The following is a 12,500-nucleotide window of genomic DNA, read 5'->3' as shown; positions in this document are numbered from 1 at the left end:
TCCTTCTGAGGATGAAATGTACATTCTGCCAACACTGTTACATGTTGCTCTTTATCTATAAAAACAGAAACAAAACAATAAGACTGTTCTTTATTGGAAATTCTTCTCTCTCTGTAGACGACTGGTGTATGTTCTTGATACAAGATTCCACGCATCCATATAACGATCCATACACATTGCTAAACATTTCTGTAATAAGGAAAGAAATAAAATTACACATCTAATTCACTTCCACACAAATAAAAAGCTTTAATCTATCAAACACCAAACTACCCCAGTTGATAATCTTGTCAATGCTGGGTATGTAGTTCCATTATGGTTTTGTATTATCAATTCTTTTTACATAAAGATTGGTTCTAAAGTGCCTCATCACTAAGCAGTCAATTACTTGGTTTTAATGACTTAATCTGCTTAACCCACTCCTTAAATTTTCAGCACAAAGAGTTTTCACTTCAATTACTATTGTTATTATCAATATCATTGTTATTGTTATCCTTCTAATCACAAGGAATAGAAAAAGAAACAGAAACTTTTTGCTTGAAGATTCAAGAACAGATGTAAACAGAGGAGGTAAGTATTTGATGAATCATCTATGTCTATGAAAATCTTAAAACAAAACCATAGTGGACAGTGCATGCATACTAACATTCCTTGCATCAGTACTGGTTTTTTCAAATTGAACCTTCAAGCTTTGCTGCTCTGATTCAGAATTTTTTTTAAAAACTGGCAGGTGAGATGAGAGCAATAAGTAGTATATGTGAACAAGTACATCTGGGTACATTTCCTCCAGCCTCTAGACTTGAGGAAGCTATCTCCACCTTCCATTCTTATTCCTCCTGCTATCCCACTAAGCCCTTCCCCAGAAACTACTACTTTGGGAAGGAGAAAGGGGTTGGGTTGTATAGCAACAATATTTGTTTTTTCTGTTTGTTTTTATACATATATTTTTAAATACCTGTTTCTACTATGTAATTTAATATATGTGTTTCACTCATTTTGGACATTTTCCACATTTTCACCTACATACAAAGGGTTCCTTTTTCAATTTTGGTGATCTCATGTTTGGTAATTATTTGACATCCAGCATGACAATTAAAAAAAAAAAAACAATTTTGACTGACCAAATGTAATTTACAGAAATAAAAAACCAACTCAATGGTTAATGGATAATGGTTAAAAGAAATAAATGTGCTAGACATCAGAGATCAAATAGCACTGTGGTAAAGTATTGTGGCAAAAAAGGGTGGAAATGAGTTAATGACCAGGATAAGATGTTTTAGATGTCAAAGGTTGTAGAAAAGTGGTAGGATAGAATATTAGTGAAAAAGGGTATAGAGGGGGAGCAAATGGAATACAGTGGGGATTTGTAGAAGGACGTAGTCAAAGCTAGAGGGTAATCAGATCAATTGGAGAGTATGTGTCTGAAGAAGGGAGAGTAACGCTGTATGGGAAAAACTGCAAAGAATCTATTATGAATAATCAACTGGTAATACAGTAAGAAACGATAGTTGTAGAAATAGGAGAATCCTGAGCAGCGAGGCCCGGGCCACTATGAATACTACCCGTCGGAAAAGGGTTAAGGGAGGAATGCAGTTGGGCAAGGATATGTTTACCAGTGAGGTCAGTCAGGGTAGACAGTGTACGAACTTGAGACTCCGATCTAACTATGACAAAGCATGAATGATCAGAACGACTGTGAAAGGAAACTTTGCCTACTTCTGTTAGAAAGAAGGGTATTGTCAGAGTATGGGGCTGTAGGGGAATCACACAGAATTGATCCCACCTGGGTGGGCCAAAAAGGGTACTTTAAAGGTTTGCTGAGGTGGAAGGAGCAGAAGGGGCAGGAGGTATGGGATGAGATGGGTGGTATGGAGAGAGGTAGTACTATTGGGAGGACAATAAGGATGAAGAGTAGTAATATGGGGGGTGGGGGTGAACAATGAAGAACATTGTGCTGTAGAAGATGGAATGGAAGATGTTAAGTAGAGGAAGGGGTGCATTCTCAAGGTTGAGTAATGACTTGGGTGGATGATTCAGAATGGATTGAGTTGACAGCAAACATCGAGGAGGTGGTATTAGTATCAGTTGGAGCCATGGTCAAAGGAGAGGTAGGGTTCGAGAAACCAATGAAATCAAATTTACAGGCTAGTTGATGAAGGGGCAAGCCTTAACACCCTTAATAAGGATAAAACATTATCACTGGTTATGGTGAGCCTGAAATAAATGGGGAGAGGAAATGGTCTACCCTCAGGGTCCCCATGAGGGGTAAGGGCTAGACAATTAACCAAGGGAATACTGTGACCAGGGCTCCCAGAGGCCGTTCATGACTGACACAAAGCCAGCCTTTCATCCTTTCAGCATGGCTCTTACACCTTAGGAAGTGGACAGAAGAAGGGGATGATGAAGAAGAGAAGGTCGAGAAGAAAAGTCTATGCAAAATTAGCTGAATCAATATAATACAGCATTTTACAGGAAAACTAAAAGCACAGACCTGAATTTTCTGTGACAGCCAGCAAATACTAATGTACATAATAAATTAAACCAAAAAGAAGGCCTACAAACAATATAAATATGAAAAAGTTGGGTTACTGAATAGCAGACATTTTGTTTTTCTCTTTGCCTTTTAATATATCTATAATTTAAAATTTCTGTTACACTATATAAATTATAATGAATGTATGTGTTATTGATTAGCATGTAACTTGAAATTCCTGTGTATTTCCAAGAGACAAACTAATCTGTAATTGGCCAACATCTATTGTACTTCATGAAGTGGTGATGGTTACAAAGTTTATCACATTTCCATAAGAAACATTTAGATTTTGGATATATATCATAATTCAATGAAGTACATTTATTTCACAAGTCAACATTCCATTGAAGATGAAATCAACCTTCATTATTATTACAGAATACTAAAATGTAATTAATCTTACCTGTTCTGAGCTATCTAAGGAGGATCCCGGTTTTGGAATACATTTGGTGAAGCATTTCTCTCCCATTTTCTGAAAGAAAAGAAAAGACAGTAATACTCTGTAATATGCTTGTAAACATTCATAAAATAGTCAATATAAAGAGAGTTACTAGTACTTTGGCAAGCTATACATTTGAGCAAGATTAACCAATTGTAATGTCCATATTTTGCTTTGTGAATTTTGTTTACACATAAATAATTTCACAAGTGCTATCCACCAAGGAGGCAATTAGCATAACTTTACCTAACATCTCCATTCTTTGATTTTTTGGGATTTTTTTTCTAATGTTATTGATACTGAATACTACTATTCTTATTATTGACATTATGGTTATTATAATGTCACTAAAATATCAATAGCAAAAAAAAAAAAAAAAAATTAAGGAAAAGAGATAAAAAATGGTATAGATAAGACTGAACTAAACTAAAATCACAGTGGAATTGACATGTATATGCATGCCCTTCCCAGTAACACTGGGTTGAAAATGAAAAGGAAAAAAGGATAACAATTTCACACACACACACACACACACACACACACACACACACACACACACACACACACACACACACACACACACACACACACACACACACACACACACACACACAACAAAAAAAAAAAAAAAAAAAAAAAAAACAAAAATAAAAAAAAAAAAAAAAAAAAAAAAAAAAAAAAAAAAAAGCTCATCTACTCATTACACATCAAGGATTCCTAATAAAAATATTATAAGCATCTTATTACACACAATAAAAAAAATGTAGAAAAAGAAATTCTCATGCCAAAAGGAATTCTTTAAATTAGGGATACAATTTGTCACTCACAATGCAAATGAAGCCTCTCTCATAAGATTTAAGCACAAAAAAAAAAAAAAAAAAAAAAAAAAAAAAAAAAAAAAAAAAAAAACGATGTTCTTCTTTTAAAAGTGGTATATCAGTATTATCATAATTCTCTTGATATTTATGTAAATCCATTATCAACATCCCTATGAGACCATGCATCAAAAACAAAAAATCAAACGAAAGTAAAATGAAATAGCCAAAGTTGAATTTAATGCACCTATTTCTATTTCTTTAACTTCTATTTAAAAAGCTAAAGCTTACCTAAATAAGTTAGTCATATCAAATATACTTCACTTGTACTTTACAAACTATATATCTCAATACTGGTTCTGATATTCTACCTATTTTTTAAATATCTGACCCACTATCTAATAATTAGGTACAAATTAGACACAGTCATCTTTATTAAAAAAAAAAAAAAAAAAAAAAGATACTTATGATAATAATGATTTATAATAATAAATGATAATAAAAACAATCAATAATTTTATGAACACAACGGAAAAACGATTGATAAACAAGCAATAGCTGAATCTAAAGAGGTGACAGTCACTGCCCAAAGTCATTAAGATTATTATAAAGTGGTTAGGCCAAAAGAATGAAAAAGGCAAGGAACCATTGCACTAAAAGGACGTATATTTGATAATTAGAATTACAAAACTGAGGTCACAGAAAATAAGCAAACAATATCAACAATAAGTAAAACTATATCCCCTAGAATAGTATTTCTGCTCCAGTTTTATATCATTCAATTTCAAATCTAACTGGATATCAAAAAGCAAACAAAATTATGATCAGTATGAATATTATTCTTGAAACTTTCTTGAAAATCAATTGAAAAAAATGGCATTTAAAGATACTCTTACAGTTGGTCGCCATGTAAACCACAATTTCGATGAACTTGAAAACAAAAAAAATCTCAGGATGGAAAGAAAAGGTGTGCCAAATGGATGGAAATAATAAAAAAAATCTTATAATCTTTCGTCTAAGTGATATGAATACCAAAATACAGCAATTATTATTATATATATAATAATATATCTTTTAGGGGTCAAGTCAGTGCCAGACTAGCCTGGCATGCTCTCAAAATCCAAATCATGTAAAAACAAATTGCAAGAACACCTCTGGAACAATAAATCAAAATCTACATCACTACAATCCCATTATTCACATTCTATTAACCACAATTTCAATTAAATTTATATAAAAAATATATATTATGCAATTTTTCCATCCCGAATGCAGACGACGCCGGATTTTCGAGCCCGACAAATGCCCTTTTTTCCTCACCGTCAGCAGTTCTTGTGTGTTGGCAATAACTATCTGTTGCTTAACTTGGTCCATGAGATCCTCTCGTTGCGATGAAGACATTCTTCCTGCTCCTAAAGACTCCATTATTGAAGAAAAGTTGAAATTTGTTGAATCGCTGCGTGAGTCTTGTTGTGGTTTCGAAACAAGTGACGGGCGAGATGCGCAACTTAGGGAAAAACGAATTACCTTTTACGCTGAATATAATTTTGTTAAATTTTAGGTGCATTTTCAATAATTTTAAGGGCTTTGGGATAGGGTGGTAAAAGTTTTATACTGTGGTCATTGAAATATTTTTCGGGAGATATTTTCCGTGTCCGTACTTGTAAATTACCTTCTAGCTTTTGTATTATCTGTATTTGTAGGTTTTAGTATTACCATGAATAAATAAATATATACATAAATTCAACAGATAATAATGCATCGCGTTTAACAGACCAACGTGACGAAATCGTCTATCTTCACAGCATCAAAAACTTAAACCAGTAGCATCTCCAGGACGTACCTTTCCTTTTAAAAAATACGATAAAAGCCAACGAAAAATATCTCGCACGTAAATAACCCCAATCGGAAAGGAGAAACGAAGAAAGAGACGGTGACTTATTTACCAAAAGGCAGCCCGAGCCCTCAGTCGCCCGCACTCGCTCTTTCCGTCAAGATGGCGACCGCGATCAACAAGAAGAAGAAGGTGCTTATTTTGGGTCGATTTGGGCCGTTTCTTGTACTTCTACGCTTTTATAACGTGATGGGGAGACATTTTGGTAATGGTGGTCTTTCGTGTGGGGGTTTTTAATGGCTCGAATCGGGTGGTTTGGTGAGAAAATGCCACGAGAAGTGATGTTCGGGGAAAACATGCGTTCGGCGTGTTGTGCGGAGGCGACGTCGTGGGTCTTTTTTGTTTGTTTGTTTCATCGTGTATTACGGGAAGATGTCGCTTCTTTCTGGGGATTTTCGCTCTTTAATCGGGTCTTTAGGTTCGTTTGTGCTGGAATTAGGTCCAGGACGGAGTTAAATCTGACTAATATCCGTTGTGTCACGCTGGCTTGTTTTTCTCGCCTCAAGTGTTAGTCTTGTGTTCGATTTCGAATCAATTTCCCGTAATTTGCTCTTATTTACCCGTGTTTTGCATCAAGGGGATGCTATCAGTTTGGTCTTTTTAATTTAGTGGTTAATATTTATGACTAGAAACCGTGGTAACTTTTTAGAAATGCAAAATCTCTTAATTCTCAAAGATCCTGGAAAGGACAAATATTTAAGTTAAGGAAGTATTGACGATCACTTCTGTTTGTTATCGATTATATTATAAGTTTCCTTGCTGTGGATATGATTGGTCCGGCATGTGTGCTGCAAACAGGTAGAATATTGGCCGAGCTGGTGTAAAGCCTTTTATTGTTCGTAAACGCACGATTAGTAGCGAGTGATTGATTTCATTCAATTTAATTCATCAGCCATTTTTATTTTATTTATTTTTTTCTAAAAGTTGAAATTGAAGGAAAGTAACTTTTTTTTTAATGACTTGATCTCCACACGTCTGCTTCTGCCAGTGTCTAGCTCACTATACCCTTCGGCGCACTCGGAGTAACTAAAAGCACATTGGGTCATCTTAATTGAATTTTAAGACCTTTGGATACGTATCATGTGGAGTGCGGTCAAGCTTTGACAGAATATTGTCCTTTGGCCTTTGGTGCTATCAGGCTAAGCTCGTGGTGAGCCTACAAATTAGAGCAGGTTTCATGTGGACTTGGAGAGAATATATGCAATGATTTTATAGAGAAATGGTTTTCAAAGCGGTTTTAAAAGGTAGAATGGGTGTCTTGTTAACGTACTCTATTGTCATTACCTGTTATCCTGTCGCAGGTGCCACCATCTGTATTAATGTATCTGCCTTCATTAACACTAGAATCTCATGGCTGGGCAGAACATAAGTTATGTGAATTTTGTTGCTAAATTTTGGTTTTCTTCGACAGTTCGTCAAGGACGGTGCCTTCAGGGCCGAGCTGAACAGATTCCTCACCAATGAGTTGGCCGAGGACGGCTACTCTGGTGTCCAGGTGCGCCACACACCTGCCCGGACAGAGATCATCATTCTCGCCACACGAACCCAGAATGTCCTCGGTAAGTTTTGCTTTTGTAGACTTTGTGGGTTAATTTTTTGACTGTGGGAGTTTGGTCTTCTCGAACAATGTTTTATATCATCAGGTTTGTTCTTGTGTGATGAGAAGAAATCTGATGATCATATTCGTTGCATTCACCAGCTGACAATCTTGATGTGATTTGATAACAAGCAAGCACAAAGATTGTTTACAAACTTCTAATGAAACTATGGACGTCCCTGCCATCTTTGAAAGTCTATGCACAGATGTGGCAACTTTAGAAAAAACTACAGGAATCAAACCCATCTTTTTTTTTTTAAATCTGCAAGATTTTACATAATCCAGACCCCCCATGGGAATCTTACAATGTGTCCAAACCAATTAACCAACCTAACCTTAACCCTGTGGGATTTATACAGTACGATCCATATGTTCCCTAGAGCCCTCATAAACCTCCTATGGCTTTAACCCCTTATTCCCAGTTCTCAGAAATCCCTGAGAGTAATTAAGCTCTAGTGATATCTGGCAATGCCCAGACACTTAAAAGAAGTATAATAAAACAAATACATTAATATGTCAACAGATGGTAGTAGTAGTAGTAGGTAGTAGCCTAGTAATACATGGACTACTAGATAGATTGCAGTAATGAGTTATGCGTTAAATTTTTGGTCCTTGCAAGGTAAACAAGGATTTAGAAAGTAATGGATTGATCTTTCTTCTGTCCTCTCCTTTGTTTTTGATTTGCATACCTTCTGCCATAGATAAGTGTCTGTTTTTGTCTAGGAAACCACTCCATACTTTTTTCTTGTAATCCTGATTGTCATACATGGAAAATTTTCCAAATTGTGTATTGGTATATACGCTTACCAGTAGTGCAGTATTAATGTATATTCAAACAGTTGCACTAAAATGCCTTCTGTAAGGGTAAGTAAATTTACAGCAGTAAATTAACCTTATGGTGACAGGTTTTTCCCTCCATGAACTGATGCATGTGCAGACACTTGTTTGAAAAATTAAAAGGGGTTAAGGTATTTGTTACTTACCCTGGTTATGGGCATGTTGTTATCATGCAAACCCAAAATCCAAACCTAACTTTTCCTACCTTTTATTAATTATTTATTATTAATTCCCTAGATGTTTTTTAACAGGTCCACAAACTTGTAAAAGTTTGCAAGATTGCGTCTGTCAGAGACAGTCCCCATCGCAAACTAATGGACACGTGAAATCTATCCTAAATCTCGGGTTACCACAAAAATAGGCATATGAACTGTAAACCTTACTAATGCAGTTGCGTTATTTCCTTAGGCAGTGTATAATTTAACTTTGTAAACATTGTTAGGGATGTGGACCTGTTTACTTTTACTGTTTAATTTTGGAACATGTTCAACAAACCATATATATTTGGCAAGATAGAGCTTGGATTGCTTTCTTGAGTTAAAAGCTATCTTGTCACAGTATGGTGGGTAGTTTTATTGTCCTTTTTTTGCTGATTTTCTCTAGCAAATAATATTTTAGTATTTTCAAAGTAATTACCAGAACTATTTTAACCCAGTCCAAATGGATGGCATGTACGCACACATTACTTCATGATTGGACACTTTCTAGTTGAGACTTGGTCTTTGGATGTGATCCTGTTGCAAACTCTTACCTATTTTATGTCAGGACCGCAAAATTTTATGCCAGGTCTCTTGTGCTTTTGGTTTGATGTTTACAGTGATTAGGACTTAGATGCTAAGGAGTTAGTTATTAGTCCTTCCTGCCTTGCCTGTTAATTATTCCTTGTTCTTGATTTTCAGATTTTATTTGTTGTTAATAGTATGGGTGATAACCTTAGTATAATCATGTCTTCTACAATCATTAGTAATAAAAAAAAAAAAAAAATTGAAGGGAAATCATATGGTCATTTTGGCCTACTAATTTGTGTCCTAGCATGGTGTACAAAGTTCCCATTGGCATGGAGTTTTAGGTTCATAGGACAAGTTTCACTGATATTTACTATATGGGCTCTGAAGTGCATATTGTGAACAAGTTTTTCTATTTAACACTTGGGGTTAACACTTACCATTAACAATTCTGATAATTTTCCTTTACCTTACCCTGTAAGAACCTTTTTTTGTTGTATTCATTCATTCTCCTGGTTTTGGGAAAAACTTGGTTGACATAGAGAATGTACATTTTACATTGTGTGACTTTCATATAGGAAGATTTTGTATCAAATTTTTTCTATTAAGCACTATAACACACAATATATGATGAAATATTACATTTGCTGTAGACAGCAAATAGATCTGTTTATGGAATTTAGTAATATGTAGAAATTGTTGATTGTTTGTCCAAGTTATGTGCAAGATTTGATATAACTATTACCAATTCCTCCAGGTGAGAAGGGACGCCGCATCAGGGAGTTGACATCCCTTGTCCAGAAGAGGTTTGGATTTGCTGAAGGTTCAGTAGAGCTCTATGCTGAGAAGGTTGCCCAGCGTGGTCTCTGCGCCATCGCCCAAGCCGAGTCTCTCCGTTACAAGCTTGTGGGAGGTCTCGCAGTGAGGAGGTAAGACCCCCAAAATTCACAAAGAATATATGATTTTGGCAATTGAACCTGTCTGTCTTTTCTCCCTCCCTCTGCAATACGAGAGATGTAGCAAAAGCTTGGTGTTAAGTCTTGATTATATTTGTTGAAATCAAAAATTAAAATTAAATGGTTCCCCAAATGATGACCTATCCTTCCATTGTTTGATATATTCAGTTTTCATCTCGCTATTTCTAAAGGGCCTGCTATGGTGTGCTCCGTTTCATCATGGAGTCTGGCGCTAAGGGTTGTGAGGTCGTGGTGTCTGGTAAGCTGAGAGGTCAGCGAGCCAAGAGCATGAAGTTCACTGATGGTCTTATGATTCACTCTGGTGAGCCCCGCCGCCACTACGTTGATACTGCTGTCCGTCACGTCCATCTCCGCCAGGGTTAGTAGCTTGATTGTTTTTCCAGACTATGAATATACCATTTAAAGTTTGAATTGTTCAGTCTGTTTATGCATTAGTACTTTTATAAGTAGCTGTTTTAACCAAATTAACTTCTCCCTGCAGGTGTACTTGGTATCAAGGTCAAGATCATGTTGCCTTGGGACCCCTCTGGCAAGAACGGCCCACCCATTCCTCTCCCTGATCACATTAGCATTGTTGAGCCCAAGGAGGAGAGCCTGCCCACTGAACCCCACTCTGAGAATAAGATGGAAAAGAGTGTGCCTCCCCCAGTAGCAACCCCTGCTGCTGCGCCTGTACCAACTGAGTAATTGTAATACAAAAGGGGAAAATAAAAAAAAAACCAAACGGACACTTTTTATTTACTTAACCATTCTTGAATATCGTGATTGTATTCCTCGGACTATTTATTGTAAACAGATCAGCATAATATAAAATGTGAAAGGTCATCAAGCTATATGGAAAAGGTTATCTAACTTGAAAAAGATTTTTTAAATGAAGTTATCACACTTTATAAAAAATTACTTGGTTTAAAAATTGACTAATAACCTATAAGCTATGGTAAAAAAATGGCCAAACTGTAAAGAGCAGAAAGGGTTTATCTGCTAACTGATGTGGACCATACACCACCTACCTTTACAACACTAAAACTAATAACACCTATAATCGGTGTTATTATGGGTGGGGAAGGGGGGTTGTTGACGGACTGAGACTCGGCATCCTCTACTCCATCTCCGCGGCCACAACTTTCTTCATCTACAACCCCTTCCTTCCTTATTACTACTCTGCAACCATATGGTCCACCTATCCGCAGTACTGCTTCACTCAACGCCACACCCACTTCCACAAGGCCTGTACTACTACCCCCTACCTCTACCAATTTTTTTTTCTGTTTACCCCAGCCAAATAGGATCGACTTTTCATGATTCCCTCTACAGTCCCATACTCTGACAACACTCCTCTGCCAACAGTGACTCGAAAACAAATAGGCAAAGTTTCCTTCTGCAGCTGACCACCTACCCTGTCAGTTACATTTGAATCCCAAGCAAAAGCATCATCTACTGACAACTGGCAAACCCATTTCTGTCTAGCCTCATCCCTTCATAATTACTTGAACTGGAACTGTCTCCATCTTACCTGCGACAAGGATTGGTCAGACCTTGGAGAAGACTTATTCGCCTGTCTCATTGATTATGCTGCAGTATCAATACAGTGCTACAGTATCCACCCCCCTAGAGGCTACCGTAAGTCCTCTCCAATATCGCCACCCCCCAATCCTTTGCTCATTGTTGTCGGTGGAGGGTTGGGAGACGGCGACTGAGGCCCGATGTAGGGGCTCACCCTTTCCTTGATCCTCAGCCCTCGCCTCAACTAATTTTGTATGGTCTTTTTTTTTCCTTTTCCTTTTCTTCATCCTTGTTCAGTCTACTTAGCGTAATCGTTAACTCATTTTTGCCGTTCTCGCCATAATACTTTCTCATAATGCTCCCTACTCCCTTAACTCCTTCCCTATCTAACAACCTTTACCTTATACTATACCCTTGTCCTCAAGCTTCACGCTATAACTATATTTTGAATACGCAAACAATTTCAATAAATAAGTAATAATCTACCAGTTTTGCCAAGATTCTTTCCGTAGACATGGCCTCCCCCATGATATTTATACTAGAGGAGAGTCTAGTACATTTATTTTGCTTTGTAACCATTAACCATGTAATAATAAAAAAAAAAAAACTCGTGGAATACCACCCATCGGTATAGTATATTATTAGGAAAACCAGTTATCAAAGAAGTAGATAGCAACGATCAAACTATAATTTTGCTTCGAGTGATTGATTAGTGAAATCCTGCTTGGTGCCGCTATAGTAGGGTCATATGGCACCGAAATCATTTAGATAACTATATCAAAATTCTCAAGAGGTTATACAATGCTAATAAACAGTAAAGAAGTATAATGAAATGTTATAACCTTTCCTGTGCTTGGATCGTAAGTGGAAATGGATAAACTATTACCAGATTGCAATACTGTTGGTTTCTTATACTCTACGTGCATAATTGTGACTTCTAATTGTCCTATCAGATGCAAAAGTTTTCACTTTAGATTTGTTTACTAAAAAAATCATGCTTCATCCGTTGAAAAAAATCTACAACCGATGCATTGTCAATCAAAATTGCCAATCTGTTTTTTGGAGACAAAGTTAGGCTTGATCAGACAGCCCTACAGCATGCATCTTGTTGACATGTATGTATGATCGTATAACTGTGCATTAGGGACCACCTTTAATTATGATTTTCAACTGCATGATT

General features: G+C 36.5%; 2 protein-coding genes across 2 annotated transcripts in view; one reads left to right on the top strand and one right to left on the bottom strand.

Moving 5' to 3' along the window:
* The window catches only part of LOC119582502 (mitochondrial import inner membrane translocase subunit Tim13-like), a 5,813-nt gene extending 517 nt beyond the window's left edge, over nucleotides 1-5,296 (bottom strand). The window contains exons 1-3 of the mRNA XM_037930792.1: nucleotides 5,108-5,296; nucleotides 2,937-3,005; nucleotides 1-189 (exon numbers count right to left, since the gene is read on the bottom strand). The exon at nucleotides 1-189 is cut by the window's left edge and continues 517 nt beyond it. Coding sequence (XP_037786720.1) covers nucleotides 91-189; nucleotides 2,937-3,005; nucleotides 5,108-5,212 — 273 coding nt within the window. The 5' untranslated portion in view covers nucleotides 5,213-5,296 and the 3' untranslated portion in view covers nucleotides 1-90. The remainder of the gene's footprint in view (nucleotides 190-2,936; nucleotides 3,006-5,107) is intronic.
* A 368-nt stretch (nucleotides 5,297-5,664) lies between these two features.
* Nucleotides 5,665-10,541, top strand: LOC119582501 (40S ribosomal protein S3-like). Its single transcript, XM_037930791.1, has 5 exons — nucleotides 5,665-5,813; nucleotides 7,093-7,240; nucleotides 9,598-9,769; nucleotides 9,988-10,175; nucleotides 10,299-10,541. Exons 1-5 carry the CDS (start codon nucleotides 5,784-5,786, stop codon nucleotides 10,502-10,504), a joined length of 744 nt encoding a protein of 247 aa, XP_037786719.1. The 5' UTR covers nucleotides 5,665-5,783; the 3' UTR covers nucleotides 10,505-10,541.
* Nucleotides 10,542-12,500: the final 1,959 nt, after the last annotated feature.

This window comes from Penaeus monodon, chromosome 16 (genome assembly GCF_015228065.2).
Source record: "Penaeus monodon isolate SGIC_2016 chromosome 16, NSTDA_Pmon_1, whole genome shotgun sequence".
In the NCBI taxonomy this organism is placed as follows: Eukaryota; Metazoa; Arthropoda; class Malacostraca; order Decapoda; family Penaeidae; genus Penaeus; species Penaeus monodon.
This window is presented reverse-complemented; position numbering and strand designations above follow the sequence as displayed.